The sequence below is a fragment of the Pavona decussata genome, unplaced genomic scaffold (assembly GCF_977016875.1).
Source record: "Pavona decussata unplaced genomic scaffold, jaPavDecu1.1 SCAFFOLD_111, whole genome shotgun sequence".
Lineage (NCBI taxonomy): Eukaryota > Metazoa > Cnidaria > Anthozoa > Scleractinia > Agariciidae > Pavona > Pavona decussata.
In genome coordinates this window covers 409,924-431,955 of record NW_028145525.1, presented here as the reverse complement: position 1 = coordinate 431,955, position 22,032 = coordinate 409,924, and the positions used below count along the sequence as shown (strand labels likewise).

The 22,032-nt window shown below is 40.5% G+C and overlaps 1 protein-coding gene and 2 pseudogenes across 1 annotated transcript; all 3 read left to right on the top strand.

Moving 5' to 3' along the window:
• The first annotated feature begins 13,765 nt into the window (after nucleotides 1–13,765).
• Nucleotides 13,766–14,546, top strand: LOC146470785 (uncharacterized; annotated as a pseudogene).
• Nucleotides 14,547–14,681: 135 nt separating this feature from the next.
• Nucleotides 14,682–17,327, top strand: LOC146470784 (uncharacterized). The gene is made up of 2 exons (XM_085121614.1): nucleotides 14,682–15,010; nucleotides 15,115–17,327. Exon 2 carries the CDS (start codon nucleotides 15,146–15,148, stop codon nucleotides 16,235–16,237), a length of 1,092 nt encoding a protein of 363 aa, XP_084977740.1. The 5' UTR covers nucleotides 14,682–15,010; nucleotides 15,115–15,145; the 3' UTR covers nucleotides 16,238–17,327.
• Nucleotides 17,328–18,200: 873 nt separating this feature from the next.
• On the top strand, nucleotides 18,201–21,276 carry LOC146470783 (uncharacterized; annotated as a pseudogene).
• The last annotated feature ends 756 nt before the right edge of the window (nucleotides 21,277–22,032 follow it).

The window sequence follows — 22,032 nt, the reverse complement described above, 5'->3', positions numbered from 1 at the left end:
AAGTACCGCCAAACAACAAACACAACACGAAGGAAATATGTAAGCGTTGCGGCGAGGGAGAAAATTTTGAAAAAATTCAGTGTGAATCTCTCTACCACACGACTATCATTCTATGCAGTTTCAGATTTCAATACATTGATAAAACTAATGATTATTTTGTACCTGAATAGCCCGTTTCACAAAGAATTAGAGGCGCTTCTTCAATTAACTGGTATTAATTCCAATGGAGCACATCAATTCGCCATCTGATGCAACTGAGCAAAGTCTTACATCCTTATTTATCACTTCAGTTGACTTGAAAAGCAATTTTTGTACATGTAACAAGAAACTCAAGTCTTAGGAAGACCAGTTTAAACATGTAAAGAAATAGGCGACAAAACCAGTGAAAAATGAAGCTCGCGCAATTTATCTGTACACGCGAATTCAGTTCAAACGAAATCGTCATGAAAGTAGTGCCCAGATCGTCCCAACTTTTAGGAGGTGATATGTACATATCAATAGCACGCTAACTATCTCCCTCTTGGCATAGTCAAACAATTGAAAAATATAATTACAGTATATAATGAGCAATTAGATATGGAACTAGGAGCGGAAATGCAACGTGTCTCAAGTTCATGTTTCAAAATATATATCTACTTTAAATCCCTGAAAGAACTCAAGTCTGAAAAACAACGACTGTATGAGTAAACGGCAAATAATTTATTTATACCTGACATCAATTTAGTTTTAGTAAAGCACATGTAACCAGAAAACCGGCATCTCTTAAGAAATTGACAATGCTACTAGGACAATAATGGTACAGATTGTTCATGTTATGGAGCTATGGACCTTCGAGGGTGTAATTTTGTTAGTAAGTCAAACAAAAAACAAAACACAGTAAGAGTTTAACAACCATGACACCCCGCCCAGAAACATCCCTCTCTGTTTTTACAAGTAACCCAAAGGGATACCTGGCGCATGAGTGCAATGACCTTCTACAATAAAACCATTGTATGAGACAATGGACTGACAGATCTGGCGCACAGCGGGCAGTTTCAGGGAAGGACATAGTAAAACATGTAAAATCGGCTAATTTTAGTGCCTTGTTAATAAATCTCCTCTCTAAATAACCTATCCTGGGATTAAAATAATCACGCATAATTTCCTTTCTTGCATTAACCTTTCTATTAAAATTAAAACCCCCTTCTGGCAATCCCCCCTTGCTTCCTGTTACCAACTAAATGTTCCACATATTGCAGAATAGCAAACTCTGTCTGTCTTTTCACTGCTTGTTGCCTCTTTCTAATGTTCATTGTCTGCATTGTTTTCATCACAAATCCGCCCCCACAATTTAGAATCTGCCTCTCCTCGGACGTGATATCTTTAGCTGTGAAATTGTGTAGGTTATTTCTGTCTCTTTGTCTTTCTCTTTCATATGTCAAGTTATCTTCATTTACATCTAGTTTTCAGGTCCGCGTAATGCAATGTTTCCCGCTCCTTTACCAGGTTTAAATAGAGTCTCATTGTATGTTTTAGTTCACCTACAATCAGCAAGCTACCTCTCTTTTGCCTCTTCAGCTTTGGTTTTGATAAATAATCCCTTCCCCTCTTGCTCTTCCATTGAGCTATCTCAGATGTAATTAGTTTGGTCCTCTGTTCAATGCCATCTACTGATTTCCTCAATTTATCGATCTCAAAAGTTAACTTTGTCTCTTTCTCTTAAAACATCTCGTTTGCTTCCTCATCTTTGCACCTCACTTCACCACCAACGGACACGTATTCTAAATCCACCACCATTCTAAAGTTGTATATTTCATGTTTACGTTGAGAAATCCCAGTGTATAGCTTATCTATCTGCAACATGTTATGATATACGTCCCTTATAAGTTATTTTTAGAAATTATGTAATGCCGCTATATTAGGTTACTACTGATAAGAATAAATCAGAAGAAAACTCTAAAAAGAGCGCTAACACCTGATAAGTACTACTGCAGCAAATACTACATCGTCTACAAACTCGATACGATATGCCTAGTACCGACGAAGCATCACCAGCACCGCCAAGTAGCGCCCCGCGCGGACTTACATTTACGTCGAACTTCCCAATACCATCACCGATGAACGTAAAGGGCGACCAAGTAAGCAACTGGGAGTTCTATAGGCAACAATGGAACGACTATGAAGTCGCCACAAGCCTAGACAAGCAGGAGCAAAAAATCCGGTTAGCTACTTTTCGCTCTGTGATGGGAAAAGACTGTCTGCAGATATTTCTAAACCTGAAACTAACCCCGAAGAACAAAAAGACATACACGAGTGCATCAAGGCATTAGAAGCATATTTTAAACCCAAGAGAAATGTGGTTTACGAAAGATATCAATTCAACCTCTGCCAACAGAATGCAGATGAGCCGGTGGATGGTTTTGTGAACAGATTGAGAAAAAAAGCGTCGACCTGTCAGTTTGGCTCACTGATAGAGGAAATGATCAGAGACCAATTGGTGATTGGGATCAATGATCATTCCACTAAACTGTGCCTTCTGAAAGAAGAAAATCTGGATTTAAACAAAGCCCTGGTGATGTGCCGGTCAAACGAAATTGCAAGTCAGCAATTAAAATCGATGAAGTTAGAAGAAAAGAAAACTGAAGAAGTCCGTGTGGTCAAAGACCGCCAGCAAAAGAAAAGCAAACCAAGGAATGCACGGAATTTGCCAACAAAATCCAGAAATTCAGCAAGTTGGGACCCAAACAAGAATGCAGATCAAAGGAGAAAGTCCTTTCGGTGGTCCCATTGTGGAAATAAAGAAAGACACAGCCTAGAAAATTGTCCAGCTTTTGGACATGAACGCAAAGCATGCAAGAGGCCTAATCACTTCGCGTCAGTATGCAGGTCATCTTCAAGATCTCAAGTGAAGCAATTAGCCGAACTAACCAATGGCGAACCAGAAACAGACTCTGATGAATTTTTCTTCAAAATCGAAGAAGTGTCGTCAGTGCAAGCCAAAGGAAAACAGCTCTTCGTCTCACTCGAGTTCTCTGATGCCAATGCTCGCTACAAAATGAAAATGGAATGTCAGTTGGACACAGGAGCAACCTGTAATGTACTCACTCATCGTGATCTGTCAATCATCAGCCAGAACGGAAATCCGACTCTCCAATCAAGTAAAGTATAACTTAGATTATTTAATGGATCTGTGATGAAACTACTTGGAGAAGTATCACTCAACGTTTGCAAAGAAGACAAACAGCAACACCAACTCAAGTTTCAAGTTGTAGAAGGAGATAGCAAGCCGCTATTGTCCGCGGAAATGTGTGAAACGCTTGGTTTACTGAAGATTAACCATTATTCGACAGCACTAGTTAACACAATGGAAGAAACCAAGGCACCACTCACCAAAGAAAAAATCCTTGCTGACTTCAAAGACCTGTTTGAAGGCCTTGGACACATTGGAAAAGCAAACTTCACAGTTGACCCTGAAGTCGCGCCAGTGCAACATGCGCCCAGACGTATCGCAGTCACACTACACAATGAAGTCAAAGCAAAATTAGAAGATCTGGAAAAGAAAAAAATTCTTGTCAAAGAAACAGAAGAATTCGAATGCAAGCTACATGAGCACCTCAGCGACCTGGAGGGCGTGGCAGTCCTATGATATGACATTCTAGTGATAGGCTCTGGTGATACTCTGGAGCAAGCTACTGCAGACCATGACAAGAACTTGCTCCGCCTGCTGAAAAGAGCGCGAGAAGCCAATCTGAAGCTTAACAGCAAGAGGCTTAATCTCCGAAAATCAGAAGTCAAGTACATGGGTCATGTCCTCTCCAGAGATGGGCTCAAGCCAGACCCAGACAAAGTGAAAGCTGTTAGCGAGATGCCCAAACCCACCTGCAAGCAGGAAACATTTAGTCTGCTCGGATTTGTGAACTATCTTGCAAGTTCCTTCCTAATTTGTCAGAGATCGCACAGCCAATACGAGAACTGACCACCAAGGATACTAGATTCATTTGGTCAAGACAGCATGATGAAGCCTTCGAGCAGGTCAAGAAACTAGTTACAAGCCACCCAGTGCTTAAATACTACGACATGAACACCGAAGTAACTCTACAATGCGATGCCAGTGAGAAAGGTCTTGGTGTCAAATTGTTGCAAAATGGCCAACCTGTTGCATTCGCCTCCAGAACACTCTTGCAAGCAGAGCAATGATACGACCAGATCGAAAAGGAGTCCCTGGCTATTGTATTCGGATGCTCAAAGTTCAGTGAGTACATCACCAGAAGAGACAAGATCACGGTCGAAAGTGATCACAAGCCACTCCAATCTATCTTCAAGAAGTCACTACTAGCAGCACCGAGCAGGTTACAGAGAATGCTGTTGCGACTTCAAAGATATAACTTAGAAGTAAAGTACAAGCCAGGATCCCGAATGTATGTGGCAGATCATCTGTCAAGAGCATATCTAAAGCATCAAGATAGTCAGCCTCGAGATGAGTTTCAAGTGTTTGCTCTGGAAGTTGAAGAAATCAACCCGATGGACACAGTCAAGATCACCAGCGAAAGACTAGCACAACTGCAGAAAGCCACTGGACAAGATCCTGTGATGCAGACACTCAAGAGCACCATACTGGTGGGATGGCCTGAGACTAGAGAACAAGTTCCTATATCAATCAGAGATTACTGGAACTTCAGAGAAGATCTTACATTGCACAATGGCATACTCTTCAAGAGCCAACGCATCATCATTTCACATGCGTTGAGACCTGAGGTGATATCATGATTACACTCCAGTCACCTTGGAATAGAAGCCTGCCTGAGGAAGGCTAGAGATCGAGTCTACTGGCCTGCCATGAACAGCGCCATAAAAGAGGCAGTAGCAAAGTGTGAAGTGTGTGCCGACTATCAAGCAAGAAACCCCCATCAGCCAATGCAGACTCACAAGATTCCAGACAGACCAAGGAGTCGATTGGCTGCAGACATGTCCACGCTACAGTCTAAGGACTACATAGTCTTAGTAGACTATTACTCCGACTATGACGAAGTGAGCCCTCTAAAGCAGACCACCTCGTCCCCGATAATCAAGTTTATGAAAGTACAGTTCAGCCGACACGGTATTCCTGATGTCTTGGTCTCCAATAATGGACCACAATTCACCACCAATGAGTTTGCAGAGTTCGCCAAACAGTGGGAGTTTCAGCATGTCACATCGTCGCCTTACCACTCCAAGTCCAATGGCAAGGCCGAGTCAGCTGTAAAAGTCGTCAAGGGTCTTTTCAAGAAAGCCCTTAAAGACAACAAAGACCCCTGGCTAAGGTTGTTGGACTACCAAAACACCCCTACAGCTGGGATGCAGTCAAGCCCTGTAAAACGACTTATGTCAAGAAGAACAAAGAAATTAGTCCCGATAGCAACAAATCTGCTGCACCCGGAAGTTTCTGAAGGAGTGATGGACAAGATCCACCAGAAACGACAGAGAGCCAAGAGCTACCACAACAGAAATGTCAAAGTGCTACCCGACCTCGACATTGGTCAGGAAGTAAGAATAGCCCCGCTAAACAAAGGACAGCCGTGGCAACCCGGAACCTGCCTAGAAAAACTCTCGGACCGATCTTATCTGGTTGAAACCGATGATGAATTGCTATGTAGAAACAGACAGCACGGTTGCTAGAACAGCTGAAGCAACGTCTACCAATTCTGTGCCCACTACCAACTCTGTGCCAGTAACAAGGTCGAGTGCCCGAACTATCAAGCGACCTATCAGGTTCCAGGACTTTGTTTGCTGAGGACTATGTTTGAACAAAGACATGCATGAACTCATATTATATTAGTTAGAGTTATTCACATTAAGGAACAATTGTTAGTTTTTTTTTGTTCGATAAAGAAAGGGCGATGCTATGATATACGTCCCTTATTAGTTATTTTTAGAAAGTATGTAATACCGCTATATTAGGTTACTACTGATTAGAATAAAACGCATATCTTACTACACATGGTCGTGTACACAACTTACTTCACAACAGGTCGTTCCTTAGACAAACAGTTATCAAACGAGTGTGGTATACCTTTTATAGCCAAGAATGTATAGCAGAAGACATTTTAAACCTGTTTAGTCCTATAAAGTTAACGAATACTCCTACCAGTTCAACTCGCACTCTAGAAATCTGTTAAATAGTCGGTTACCTTTCAAATTTTAAATAGCTCAGCGCAATCAAAAAAATTACGACGCCTCACTTAAGCGGTTAAGCAAGACAGTTCAAAAGATATAGGAGATTCTGCAAGGTAAAATCTCGCACTATCTTGTAGGTCAAGTTACTTGAGCTCAATATTATTTTCGGTAACAAATACTTATATTAGACTTACCACTTATTATTGCAGTTAAGATCATGGACACTCCTCAAAATAGTATCGTTGGGCTCCCCAGGATGCAGGTACTAATATAGGAAACAAAAAGCAACCTACCACGGCATCATGGCATCGAAACGTGTGGAAATAGGTCACATGTTGCTCATTTGCAAAATTTCTCGTCCCTAGCCTCCTACGGATATTTTATATCCCCTCCCTCCCTAAGGCCTATTTCCTTGTTTGCCTTCTGAGCTCCTGAAGAGACAAGGCATTCAACTTTTTTGCTATTACTGTCGTTGTTTATTGTTTTAAATAGCATAGATGAGCTCATCTTTTTACATATCAAAATTTTTAAAGTAATGTTAGATAAGAATGCTTGGCGCATCATTGTTGCAGCTTACACCGGACGAAACACTGGAGATAAGGGAAGCCATCCAGGCAATCAGAACCCATGAAAAAGAACAAAAACTTTTGGAGAGAGAGAAAAAATTAATGGAAATGGAGGCCAGAATCAAAGAGCAACAACTCATACTCATTGAAAAGGCAAAAAAAGTAAAAAAATCTACAATGGAGGGCAAGTGGGTACCTGCCCGGCTCCGATTAATGGCTGGTCAGCTAGGCCGCTTAGCTGATCAAATTATAGGGTCATCAAAATAAGGAACAATGTTATCGATAATTTTTGTGTAAAAGCAGAACTTGCAGTAATTTTCAACAAAAATCACAACTTGTAATAAGGAGCAGAAAGCAATATTTATTAATAATGACAGTTGTAAATCACATTTATTGTTCTCATTATTTATTTGCTTTCATTAGTTCGTCTGCTGCCTCTTCCCTGCCTTATCTTTGGGGGATTTGCCATTCATTTTTCTCTGAAATCTCTAAGAATTTTAACCAAAACGTACAATTATTATTAAAATAAATTTGGCCTTAAAAGTGTCATTAAACCATAATAATATGGCATTTAGGTCCTATTGATGCGGCTTGGACATAATTGCCCGCTTCCCCTCCTTGCTCTTTCAAAGCTGATATCAAATCAGAATAATTTGAGCACGCAGATGGAGCCTCTTGATTGTCACAATGGTCGCTTGTTGGTACCAGAAAGTCTGCATCATAAAGAATATAAAAGTCATTAGGAATTTGTCAGTTAATTTCCTAAGTAGTTTTCTTTTAAATCTCTTAATAAAATAGAATAAAACAGTTAACCAACAGGTAATAAATTTGAATATTTAGTCCCTAAAAACTCATCGAAACTTGCAGCAAGAAAGAATCTAAAAAGACTTTCCATTTCTCCAGAAATGCTTTACATGTTGTATTTACAGCTCTGGAGTGCGACAAAAACATCACACACACAATAATATACGTCAACTTTGAAAAAAATCGATAAAAACAAAAACTACAGACATTTCAGTCAATAATAGAAACTTTCAGTTTATGTCCGCGGTAAAATTAATATTTGACAAAAGAACAATATAAAAGGTAAAAGCTGATAACTGCAATCTTTTCTTTGACAATTTCTTCAAAATATTTGCATGGTAAATGCCCAATAGAACAAAACGTTAGCTTCATCTACACTGAACGTGTGGCCAAAAACATCAAGAACAAAGCTATTAAATCTGATACTCTTAGTTCAAGTCACTTTTATGGTGTATGATTTACGTTCCAGCAAATATTAAAAAGAGGCTTCCTGATTTTCATTCGGTCCACACATGCTTGAGAAACATTTGTCTCTATGGAGAGATTTGAAAGGAGGCCTGTACCAGACCTTGTTACATGGGAAGAAAGTGGAAAATTTCATTATTTACCTTTCGAATTGCGCGCAAACTTACTGCAAGGGCTTTGGGACAAGCTCCCTGAACTGCTCTTGCCACCAAGGGTACTTGATTTAGCATTCAGAGTTTTTCAGAAACCGGAACCTTCTCTGCTAAAACAGGTAGCCTTTCTTGCCTGGATTTCTGACCAAGAGGCGGATAATTAACTACTTCAAGGAAAGTGAGCGATTAGTTCAAGAAACTCTAAATGATGATGTAGTTAAGGAGAAGTGGGTTCATCACAAATTTTTCACTTCCAATACTAAGCAAGAGCTTAAGGCCATGTGCGTTGCTAAAGGGATAAGCTCTGTCTGAAAGAAGCATGAGTTGGTTGCAAAATTGGTGGAAGAAAAAGATGCAGATCGCGATGTTTGTATATATGACGGAATTATAAGTAATGTCCCTTCTTCTGTGAGTCACTTGAATAAACAACAAGTTCGATACCTAAGGGCGGTCTTGTTGCATCACGGAATCCTTAGTGTTGGAACTAAGGAGGAGTTGATTATTTGCTTTGGACTTTTGAAATGTGGACAACAGCAAGCGGTATTCAGCAGAGAGAGAAAAGCCTTGGTAGAGCTTATTTCAATCTTCAAAGAATTCCTCGGCGTTGAGCGAAAACAAAACAGGCAAGGTCTATTGACAAGAAAGCGAGTAAACGCCAGTAATGAAATGTCGACGAGGGAAGAAGCAGGTGGCAAGAAGGAAACTATATGCCCTCCTCAAAAAATGGAATCACTTAGTGTCACTGAAACGCTTGATTTCTCTAGAAAAAAAATCGTTCTGGAGGAAAAAGATGCAATCCATTTACAGAAAATCTTGCCAGGCTTCAGAGAAATTCTGAAATGGCCCAAGTGCAAAAAGATTAAGGACAGCCGATTCTTTCACAAGACCACGTTCTCAACGAAATCGTGAAGTTCTGGAGAAAATAAAGGAATCTTTCAACAACGTCGCCAGTGACTTTGCAGTAGTTGGAAGCAAAGGGAAAGTGTTGTGGACAGAGAAGAAACTTAAAGGCACAACGTTTAAGCCGGGCTGGCACGAAGGAGAAATATAATGGCACGACAAGGACATGGACACAGTAGGCATTCTCTATCGTGACGAGGGGTTATGGCAGTGTACGCACTGTGTCTTACGCTTGCAATGGCAGACGGCACTGTAAAATTTTAAGCTAATGTTAATAAGCCCGGCATAGGGACTTTCTTTTGTTCCTCGTCACATAACCGTTTTTCTTTGAGAACGCAGCTTTTCTTCAGTAGTTCTCAGTACTGGCAGTGTCATTCACAATCCTGTGAAATTAGTCTATCTTCAAAAGATACACTTTTCCATGTTGTTTAAATAATGATAGCGTCCCTTTCCGTACAAAAAAAGTAATTTTTACATATTGCATGATACATTGTAGTTCTTTTAGGTTGAAAAACATGACTTTGGATGTCCAATCTCTAGAAAATGAAGCAAAATGATGGAGATTTCCTGATTAGTTTAGTAGTTGATTTCCATTCCTGCTAGAGAGCAAACATAAGCTTGGTAAGGAGAAATAAAACCAGTTATGATATGTTATGTAAAGCTTTAGCTTGTGTTCACTTGTTTGTGGGCTAAACATTGTGAAGGAATAATTTGAAGGGTTTAGGGAAGAGAATGTTCTCGGAAAATGTAAGAAATCCCTTAATTGCCCCCAAGACAAACAAGTCTCATGATTTTCCTTACACTCGACCTGATCTTTTATCATGGTACATTTCATGTACACTACATGAGTCATATGGGTTGAGAACACTTTTCGTGCACACTACATAACGTATAAAAGGACGCAACAGTGTCATTGTAAGCCCAACGTTTGTCAAACAGGAACTGTGCAAGCTAAAATCATCAAAAGCCACCGGTCTCGATGGAATCCCTGCTAGGGTTCTAAAGGACGCAGCACCCGACATAGCCAAACCGATTGCGTATCTCATTAATCTAACAATCTTGACGGGTATTATCCCTCAGGAATGGAAGGAGGCCAAGGTGACGCCCATTTTCAAGTCCGGGGAAAAAGATGATGTAAACAACTACCGCCCAATCTCCGTGCTTCCACTTCTCTCAAAGATAATGGAACGTACGGTTCAAGTACAACTGGTCTCCTTCCTAACTACAGACAATGTCCTATCAGAACATCAGTCAGGCTTCAGAAAACAACATTCTACACAAACTGCTGTTACGTATCTTACAGACTTCATTCTGGAACGCATGGACAAACAGGAAATGACAGGGGCGGTATTTATTGACCTAAAAAAGGCCTTCGACCTCGTCGATCACAAGTGCCTTCTCCATAAATTAGAACACTATGGAGTTCGAGGCCCAAGCTATAACTGGTTGCTGGATTATCTCTGCACCCGCTCACAGAGAGTAAAATTTGGGAAAGAACTATCATCTAGCCTTCCCTTGGATTATGGTGTACCTCAGGGTTCACTATTAGGCCCCTTACTCTTTGTGCTTTATATCAACGACCTCCCACAGTGCTTACTGCAATCCAATATCAGCATGTTTGCAGATGATACCGTCATATATACCACTGGCTCGGAGTCAAACTGCATCATGACGGAAATCCAAGAAGACCTCCAAAGAGTTGAACAGTGGATGAAAAACAGCAAGCTTGTTCTAAATCTCACGAAGACCAAATGTATGCTCTTTGGTACTAAACAGAAACTTGCAAATGCCTCTTTTAAGACCCAGCTTCATGGCAGTGACATCGAAAGGGTGAGAAATTTTTGCCACCTAGGGGTCACCCTTCACGAATGCCTCTCATGGAAAGAGCATGTTAGTAAAGTGTTTACCAAGGTTAACAAGCGCTTGGGTCTACTCGGCCGCATCCGATCATGTTTAACGCTTAAGGCAGCGAAATGCGTATACAACTGTCTCGTGTTACCAGTCCTGTGCTACACCGACACGGCCTGGGGTGAATTGTCTGTTGAGTGCAAGAGTAGATTACAGCGCCTACAAAATCGAGCTGCACGTATAATTGTCAGACGAGATAGCACCAGCGAAGCTATCAAGAGACTAGGAAGGCCTATCTTAGAAACTATCAGGAAAAGGAACAAATCTATCTTAGTCTTCAAATGTCTTAATTATTTAGTGCCCCAGTATCTTTCTGATTATTTTAATAGAAACCACAGTTTCCATGGTTACAATACACGTCGGCGTGAAGACATTCATCCTTCAAGACCCAAACTTAGCCTCGGGAGGAGAACTTTTCAGATACTCCGGAGCGATTATATTTAATTCGTTACCTGAAACATACAAACGGGCAGCGTCCTTGGAGGCTTTTAAGTGACTAATGATGACACACGATTTTGCATAGATTTTTTTCTTAGTGTGCAAATGTTTTTATTTATTGTTTCTATCCTATGATATTTTAACCCAAAAGTGTTTGAGTCATATATATTGTAATTTTTTTCTTATACCATAATAATAATTATTTTAGGTGTATACAGGGCCCCTCAGGATAACAGCCCCGTAGCTGATTGGACCACCCTGTCTAAATAAAGTTCACTTACTTACTTACTTACTTACTTACTTACAACAAGACGCGACGGTATATTTGACTGCTGAAAGATTTTAACAGTCTGAATTCGAACTATTCTGCTTTGTAAACGTCAAAACAGCACAAGAAAACAAAGAGGAGTAAAACTGCCGTAAATGGTGTTTATTCTTATAGCCAAATTCGGACTTAAAAAGAAGTTTTCACAGCCTAGCCACTTGCGGTAGGTTTTTCTTGTCGCTGAAGAGTAAAGCTTGTCACCTAGCGCCGCTAGATCACAGCCCTGAGGAGGCATAGATTCATGTTTGTTTGTTCATGTAGGCGTTGCTAAGTCGTAAATGTACTTCCTAGAAAAACCAGACATTCTGAAGGGGAGGGGGGGTTCATGATTATGGAATTGTGAGGGCATGGGGGGTAACGCATTTCAGAATTTCCGAAGGCAAGGGGGGGTTAAAACATGGGAGCCGTCCATTGTTGGGTATGGCTATTTTCTGGAATTGCCCATTACACAATTGATATAAAATAAGAAAAATTTGAAGACACAGACAAAAGGCCAGGATCAGTTTTTTCATACTGCAAGTGGGGCTTCTATCTTGGTACAGGGTTGTTCAGTGGACCAAATAATAGTTTGCGCTTTGGGTTTGTTCAGTTTTTGCTCCATTGGTCTGATGCACAAGCAAGACAGAAGAGCAGGAAGAGAAGCTAAGTACAAGAAGTAGCTGCATTATTAAACAGCTGATGCTAAACATGATTACAATGACAGGCAGTGAATAAGTGGACAATGGTTTTTTTAAATGCGTACATAGAAGCCGTGTTTCTATTATTTGTAAATATATAAATTCTATTTCGTTTATTCCTACTTTCTGCCTGCCCTAACATGGTCCTCACCCCGTAAAACCCTCTACCCTCTCCTCCTACTTGTCGCAAGAAATAAAAAAAAACCACTCCTTCTATAGTTGTTCTTACAACTGAGGTCTACTGTCACTGAACTGGTGTGTGTTTATTGAACTGTAATGGGGTTATTGGACTTTGGATTTTTCATTGACCCCGAAACCCCAACCCCCGCCCCCTATAGCTATTCTTACAATTGAGGTCTACTGTCAATGAACTTATGTGTGATTTTTGAACTGTTTATGTGGTTATTGAACTCATATGATAAAATCTGAGAAAAAAATATAACGTTAATATTAAGGTCTACTGTCATTGAACTGATGTGTGGTTTTTGAACTATTGTGTGGTTATTGAACTCCAGAAAGAAAAAAATTGACTTTCCACAGTTCGACGGCTTACACCCTAAATATCAGCTATGGCCAGAATACTAAACCGCTGTTTGACAAGAGATTGCAGCTGTTCTTTTGGGATATTAAACTTTGGCCTACCTTGAATACCTGTGAATACAAGTCCTGTAGTGTGACAGTTCGTACACTGACTTGCAGTAATCGCGTCTTTCACCCCACAAAGAAGATCGATTACCCTCAGGTCAATTGCCTTAGCACCCAAATATCTCACAAGGATGTTCATCACCCAATCAAGGCGAAACAGAATATAATCCAAACCATCCCTGTCGTGGTAACCCCTTACAAAACGTCTTTGAATATCAACAACATAACCTTGCACACATTCTCTCATGGAAGCCATTTCAGCCTGGTTCAGATTCAGTGTGAGAGTTCGTACACTGACTTGCAGTAATCGCGTCTTTCACCTCACAAAGAAGATCGATTACCCTCAGGTCAATTGCCTCAGCACCCAAATATCTCACAAGGATGTTAATCACTCAATCAAGGCGAAACAGAATATAATCCAAACCATCCCTGTCGTGGGTAACCCCTTGCAAAACGTCTTTGAATATCAACAACATAACCTTGCACACATTCGCTCATGGAAGCCATTTCAACCTGGTTCAGATTCAGGCTTCGCACGGTAATGAGATAAGGCCTGAATAAATTTTCTTTGAGTGCCAAAAGTATTCATAAATTATAATGCGTAACTGGGTCATACCCAGGTTTCTCTTGGTTCGTTGTACAACAGAACAGAATTTAGAACTGCGTCAATTTATGTTCTGTTGCCTTTGGCCCCAAAACCCACCTACCATTGCTAGATTCCCGCCTGTTAAAAACTTTAGCTACATCCCTGCAATGGCAACCTGGATCAAAAGGATTCGTAGAAGTGAGAAGTTACAAGATTTACTCGCACAACAAGAGATTAATTGCCAGCTCAATCTCTCTAAGTCTCCATGGTGGGGAGGGGTGTATGAAAGGCTGATTAAGGAAATCAAGAAAACAGTGTACAAGACGCTGGGGAAGACACATCTTACCTTTGAGCTACTTGAAGCAGTGGTCATTGACATCAAGAAGCATCTCAACAATCGACCCCTCACATATGTTGAGAGTGACGATGGCAGACCACAAACCTTGACACCAAACGTCTTAATGTGGGGCCAAAATGCTCAAGGGCTAGAAGATATTGAAATCGACGAGGAGGAAGTTACCAAGCTTCACAGACATCTGAAGAATGCTAGAGAACACGCATGGCGCTGTCGGCAGAAAGGGTATGTCCACAGTTTGATGGAACTGCCCATAGTCAACAGAAAGGACAAGCCTCAAATGCCTGAGGTGGAAGATCTTGTTCTGGTGGTAGGCGAGAACAGGAACGGAGGCGAGTGGAAGAGGGCCAAGGTTGTTAAACATGTGAAAGGGGGAGACGGAGTTGTGAGGGGAGTTGTTCTTCTACTCAAGGGAAACAGGATCTGACGCCTTCTCTAGCTTGTATGCCCACTCAAAAAAAGGAGTTGCAGCAAGGAACCGGCCGAGGTGACTGAAACTACAAAGTCAAGAACCCAACCGAAGTGTGTCAAAGAGAAGGGCAGCTGACGATGCAAAGGCGAAAATCAAGTCGATTGCAGACAGTGAATTTTGAGCTTGACTAAATTTGATGTTCTAAATAGAGGAGACAGAGAGTAAATTATTAAAAACATTAATTTTTAGGGGAGCGTGACCAGAACTGTTGCGTGCCGTATTATTACCGGATGTGGTGGTATATTATGCATACCTTATGCCGTGTTTACACTTGGGATTTTTACCGCGGTCACAGAGTTTACCTACCTAGGTAAATTTTTGGTCAATGTAAACATCAATTAATACCTCAGTAAATGCGGCAAAAGACAAAGGAAATTTGACCATGGTAAAAGTTATAACTATGCAGAGATTTGGCATGGTTTAGCTCGGTAACCGGGGTCAAATTGACAGATATATCCGGTTTTGGTGTCATGTTATTTGATTTGCCGCAAAGTTCAGATCTGCTTCGTCGGGGCTTCGTCAAAATATGGAACAAAATAACGATAGTGAAACGTTTTTGAATATTTACGGCAGCCAGTCCGAAAGGTAAGCAACATATTCTATCTCTACTTCACTCAATTCAAACTATTTTATGTTTTTTTTATTCAGTGCGTAAAACAGTTTGTTTATTTATTCCTATTTTCTTGTAGGTAAGATCCGCAGTACTCGTAGTATTCGCGAATGAGCGCGCCATACCCATACGCATACCCTGGCTCATACTATAGCTACCAGCCTCAATATGCTCTGCCGCCGTGGGAAATGCACTCCGCTGGGCCTAGTTCAGAATTACCTAGCCAGTCCCAAGACAGCCACACCAGCAAAGGGCAAAAGAAAAAAAATCGGTGGACGGACACGGAGGAGAAAATATTAATTGACTTGTTCGGAGAAAACGAGGAAAGGCTGCGCTATAAATCCTTCAATTCGCCAGAATGGCAGTCTATAGCCCGCCAGCTGCATTCCAAATGCAGAGAAGAAAGCGTTGAAAGCGACAAAACGCCTCAACAATGCAAAAACAAGATGGCAAATTTAACAAAGAAATATAAAGGCGCAAAGGACAAACTCCGTTCAACAGGATATGGCAGAGGAGGCGATGTGTCCGACAATGAAAGTGAAGGCGATGAAGGGCAAGACCTAATTCCCAAACACTTCAATGATATAGACGAAATTATGGGAAAAAGAGAATCGGTCGATCCACGCCACGTGCTTGAGAGCAGTTCTCACGTCGTGGACGTCAATAGCTCACCGGAAATATCGCAAATGGACCGCGATATCCAAGAAAAAGAAGGCTTGGATGAAGAAATTTATAGAGCTGCCCGAAATCAAAGAAAGAGGTCTGCTCATAGGGATGTATCCCCTCAAGCTGGAACTTCTTCTGAATGCGCAGAGCCTTCCAATGCCGATAACTCTGATGACGACAAGGCGCTTGACTTCATTAAATCCCTGTTTTTTAAAAGTAAAGGAAAAAACAAAAAGCCATTGACCAGCACACCGAAGCAGCGCGAGGCTGACGTGGATAAAAAGCCAGCAAGGAAGCGCGCCGCTGAGGAAAAGCCAGAGAAGAGAAGTATCCGGAAGAAGGGCAAAGGCCCATCTGGAGTGGACGAGCCCACGTTGTTGTCTTTTCTAGAACGGGCGCAAGAAAGAGACGAGGCATTTATGGAAAGGATGGCTGAGGCTGACAGGCAGCACAAGAGAGATCAACAAAAGTTTTCTATGGATGCCTTGGCAATGCTCGGGAACATCCTTAAGGACGTTAGTAAAGGAAAAGAATGAACATGCAAATACGCCCTTTCACTGTCCTACAATTTCAGTCTTTTTATTGTTGCGTTCTGTTGTCTGGAAATAGTAAATTCAAGTACAAACATTTAGGAAATGCCTGAAGTTTCCGAATATATATGTCGACCAACTTTTTGTGATTACAAATCAAACAATAGGTATTTTAAAATTATAAGTATTTTAGCAGTGTAATGCTAAACATATATATCATTTAAAAGTTAATTTAAATCATAAAATGTTCGAAATTACATTTATTCTACTTTTATTCAGGAAATTCAATTGTTGTAACTGATTTGAAAATGTTGCTCATAATCATTGTATTGTAAACAAAACAGTTGAAAAGTTTGTAGTGATGTCATTTTCCTTTGCTACATAGATGTATACAGACACTTTTGACTACAGTTGTTATTATTGTTATCATTACAGTGAGTTATCCACCGCAAAAAATAAAAAAAAATGACATTAACAGGAGGAGGGACTTTGTCTATTTCCTTAAGCTGACAAATATTCTATAATATTGTCTCTAACATCAGACGCAATTGGTGATACGTCTCCATTAAAACTTTGATCCATGTCGTCATCATCATCTTCCATTATGTCTATGGCGCTAGGGTCTCCAACATCTATACAAATGTTGTGAAGAACACAGCATGTCAAGATAGTGATGGGCACCCTGCTTGTTTTTTCTTCGAGTGCCTTGTAAAGGCACCTCCATCGCCCTTTCAGGATTCCGTAGGCCTGTTCGATAACAACACGGGCTTGACTGAGAGCACGATTAAACCGCAGTTGGCTTTCACTTAGCGTACGTGTTTGCTTAAAAGGCTTCATAAGCCAAACAGATAAGGGATATGCTGAATCCCCTACAAGTAGAGGTCCAATTTCTGAGCCCGAAATGTGCTTCGTAGGCCCTTTCAGCCAGTTGCCTTGTTCAATTTCCATGTGCAGTTTACTTAAACGAAGAACACGGGCATCATGAATGCTACCAGGATAGCCTGCACTTATATCGAGAAATCGAAATGACGCATCTGCAACACCTTGAATCACAACAGAATAATCTTGCTTTCGGTTGAAGTAATCAGTCCGCTCATCCACGGGCACTGTTTCCAAAGCAATATGACAACCGTCGATTGCACCTACTACTTGGGGAAATGGAGACTTGTTTGTAAACAATCTTATACTTTGTAGCACCTCTTGTTCCGTTTCTGGAAATTTGATAAATTCTTGAGCGCGTTTAGCAATGGCTTTGCAAAAATCCTGTTTTATCAACATGGCTGTACAACGTCCAATACCAAATTGCAGCCCTGTAGATCGGTATGTGTCACCAGTTGCTAGTCGCCATAATGCCACCGCTACTCGCTTCTGCACTGGAATAGATTGCCGCAGCCTGGTGTCTTTCTTTGCCATCTCCAGACCAGCCACCCGCACAATAAACTCAAACGTACGCCTTGATATTCGGAAGTTTTCCATCCACCAGTCTTCAACAAAAGCTCCATGTAATAGATTTTCGAACCAAAATTGATTCCTTGGCCATGTCCAAGCGCGTCTCGCGCGCCTGCTATTTCGTTGAATAATTTGGAGTAAAATCATCCGTTTTCGCCTCACTTTCTTGAGGTGCTGTAATAATAACAGCTGCTGTAATCGCGAGGCTTCTATTTGCTGCTCAAAAACTAAAAAGTAAAAAGCAATGACTATAAGAGCCACCGCTCTTCGGTTGATAGCGACCATGTTTCAAAACCGCGCGCAATAGCTTGTACTTCCCGCCAATTCGATTTGTATCATGTTTATTTGTTGGTGTTGACAGATCAACTTAAGTTATTTGAGCCAGTATAAACACTGTACAAATGTACCATGGTTTAGTTACTTGACCTCAGTTAATTTGAACCGCGGTAAACGTTCGAACGTAAACACGGCATTAGTAGTGATCTTTTATTGATTGACATCTTGAAATCGGATAACTGAGATGACGCGGTTGTTATGCAAGACCTTTTTGGAGGAGATCGGTTGAAGGGAATGTAATAGCGAGTTGTTAGAGAATAAAACGTGGAATTATATGACCAGCGGGTATTGAGTGTACCTTCAATTTGGTACGAAGGTTCTGTTAAGTGCACCAAGAAACACTGTCCATTTAATACCCCGTTCACACCAAAGCTTTAACATGTTTAAATCTTGTTTTAATAAACGTGTTTTGTTTAACTATCCGTTCACAACGTGGGCGCGTTACGAAACATGTCTAAAACCGTTTTAATAAAACTACCTAGATGAGGTTGTTTAACTTTTGTGTGCGACCATAGAAAAACCTCGTGGGAGAGTTTGGGAAAACCAAGAGATCATGTTGTTACTTCAGAAGTGGATAGACGAAAATACTCAAATAAAGCTATTGTCCTGTACTAGAAAGAAGCCTATATGGCAAAAAATTAGCGCATTTCTACGGGCGGAGGGGAGGGCTACGCAGACAGAGATGAAGATGCCTGCAAAACAAGAATTCATACTTTGGTAAGCGCCTATCGTTCCTACAAAGATGAATACAGGAAGACCGGAAACGAAACTCCAAAGAGGAAGCCAGTGTTCTTCGACGAAGTGGATGAATTCCTATCAGAAAAACCCTGCACAGAGCCAAAGGTTGTCATTAATTCTTCCCAGATTTTCATTGGGGATGGTACAGAGAGCCGTACAGAGAACTGTGAAGAAGAGGGCGAAGGAACTGTCGAAAACATTGTACCAAACTTGCCTTCCAGCAGCAGCATCAGCGATGACAACAACATCAATAACAGAGGTCAGAACAGCAAATGCCCAGATCCACAAAAGATGCTTGTGTGACATGTAGAGGTGAGCTTTCAAAACTCTCGCCGATTGGAAGGCCAAACAATACACCGTATTCACAAATGGCGGACACGCGCGGAAAAGACTGGCACTACGCATCAAAACGAGGCGTTTTAGGATAAACAAAAAAAAAATTCCAGCGAATGCAAGCTTCTAGAGGGTCGATAAGTGCTGAGTTTCTAAAAATTGAGTTTTTCTGATCACTTAGTCCGAACGAGTTCAAGTTCTAGTGTTTATTATTTATTGGTTGGCTTCTTGTAGCAATCTCAAATGCAAACTAGACACTCACGGGAAAAAACGGAGTTAGATTGTTTGTTTCAAACCTTCGAGTGTAATGTCTACAGAAAATATGAAAAGTTGTTAGAAAGATCTTCACTCTAGCAGGAGCCACAAAGGTTTATTCAATGTATTTTTTGGAAAGGGAATTAAAACAGGTTTCGAAGGAAAGAAAATGAATCTACAAACGGACGCAGTTCCAAAGAGGGTTGCGTGGTGATTACTACTCGGAAGTTCCGATCACAAAAGCTACAAAAACCGACTCCTACTATTGTGAACAGTTCTAATGCCTAAAAAGCGAAAACAAAAGGAGGTGGAGGGAAGCTACTGAAAGAAAAGTTTAACTAAGGAAGCAATATGTGAGCCAAGACTGAAATATTTCGGTACATTTTAGTCGCTTTTCCCCCGAATAAAAAAAGATATCGTGCGTCGCAAGATTGGCCAAGATTCATGCAAGTCATTGAAAATGTGGCAGTTACCAAAGTCAAGAGGAACTACTGGAAGTAAGGTATCAATTTTAAGAAAACGATCCTGGAAGGAAATTCATGAATGTCACTCTCAAATGCGTTATATTGTAACTGCATTACAAAGAATGGCAAGCTTAGGAACCCAGTGTAAAGCGAAATACGATAATCTTATTCTGACAAATTACCTAATTAAGTATGCAAATCTTAAATGATTTCAACCGAAATGCCGGTTAAAAAGCCACAATGCTGTGTTCTCTAGTCCCTGGCCTGTTTCACGGAATACAGTTTTCTCATTCAGGCAAGAAGTGTTCCTTCTGAGCTTGTTCCATTATTAAACAGTTGGATTTTGATGACTTGATTGATTTAACAAATTATGAATTTTGAGGGGACTGCATTCTCTGCTTGTTGTTTACAGTACGGCTACAATACAAATGAATCGAAACAGACAAATCTTGGTTCACCTGTTGCTTCTTTTTAAATTATTCGTCCAGCCGTTTCTCTCCACATCCTTCACGTCTTTTCGTTGTCGTCTTCGTCTTTTTTTTTTCTTGGTGTTATAGCGGTTTAGACAAGTGGTTGTAGTCTCTCTTGCGCTCGGAACGTCCGATACGAAGTTGATCACGCAACTCTCGTTAGAAATGCATCCTTTTGTATGTTCATTTTGTTTCTTTCAAGACCTATCTTACCTTCGGATTCCGAAAGACATACCAAACAAACTTCTGTAGTATCTCTATCCATCTGCGCTCGAAAGTTGAATCCTTCGGAAACAAAAACTCTAACCGGTTTGTTTCCGTGATCGTCTATTTTGCATTTGGGATGGCTACAAGAAACGAACCAAGAAACACTAGCCCTCTCTCGTTCGGAATAAAACCAGCGATCTGAAAAACTTGCTGTTTAAGAGCTTATCAGCTAAATATTCTCTCTGTGAGCTTGTACTCGCAGGCAAATTATTTTTTGTTTATCCTAAAACGCCTCGTTTTGATGCCTAGTGCCAGTTTTTTCCCGCGCATCCGCCATTTGTGAATACGGTGTATAGGCCACGTCAACATTTTTCTGTCAGGGTTCAATGACGTCTGCGCTGTCAGCGAAGTTTAGTTGTTTTCTGAGTTGTTTTCAAAAGTCGTCTTCCAAGGTGGATGAAATTGTGTAAGGTAAAGCAGCTGCTAACATTATTTATTTCCGAATTGCATCTCTGCTTTTAACATTTGTTGCATTCCTTTTCAGAAACAACAACAGAGGATAAGAAGTCAATATTCAAAGATGGCACGAAAAAGCAAAAGTTGTCAACAAATGACGCATTTGCCAAAATCGACAAGGCTTTAGAGGCATTTGTTTCCTATCAGCAAGAAGCTGATAGGAAATTTCTGGAGGTAGAGGAGGCCCGTGAAAGAATAGAAGAAATAAGGAGAGGAGAAGAGAAGGAAAGAAGATCAAGAGTTTCTGCTGAAACTGGCTCAGGTACTTCAAAATTAAAATGTTAATACACGTAGAGGTTTTCAATACATGAACTTTTTTCATTGTTCTTGTGCCTGCGACAGTTTCAGCCAGATTTTCAATTTTTTATCGGTTGATTTTCAGCGCCTCTGCACCGGTGCAGAGGTCATGGGTTCAAATCCCGTTCAAGCCTGAAAATTTTTTTCAGGTTTTTTCTCAATAGTCTGGTTGGGTATATAACTGCGAGAACATCTTCTATTTAATCTTTCACCCGCAGTGCATATACATGTTTGTTACACTTGCTACACATAAATGAAGAATTGTTCAATACATAGAACAAGGATTTATGGAAAATCAGTTAAATATATAAAATTAAGTTGTGATATAAACAGTGATGGATAAGAAGAAGCGAAACAAAATTCACCTTGAAAAGTGTAAGGTAAATTTTATTACTTACAATGTAGCTCTCAGCTCAGCTCAATAATCAAGGACAATCAAGGGTATTATTTCATTTTGTGCTGCTTTTTAAACAAATAATTATATTTTGGCTCTGAAGGTATTAATGAGATTCCAGGAAAATCTATACAATCATACCAAATAATAATAATAATGATTACAACAAATACATTGGGGCATCGTTTAAAGTGCATGCATGTACGTTGGTGCTTTTTAATGTAAAAATATTGGGAAAAGACACTTCGATTTTTATGAAGCAAACCTATTTACAAATGGAAGAGTGCATAATCCTGTGGAGGGGCAAGCAAACAAAAAAATTTTTCGCAATATTTACAAAAC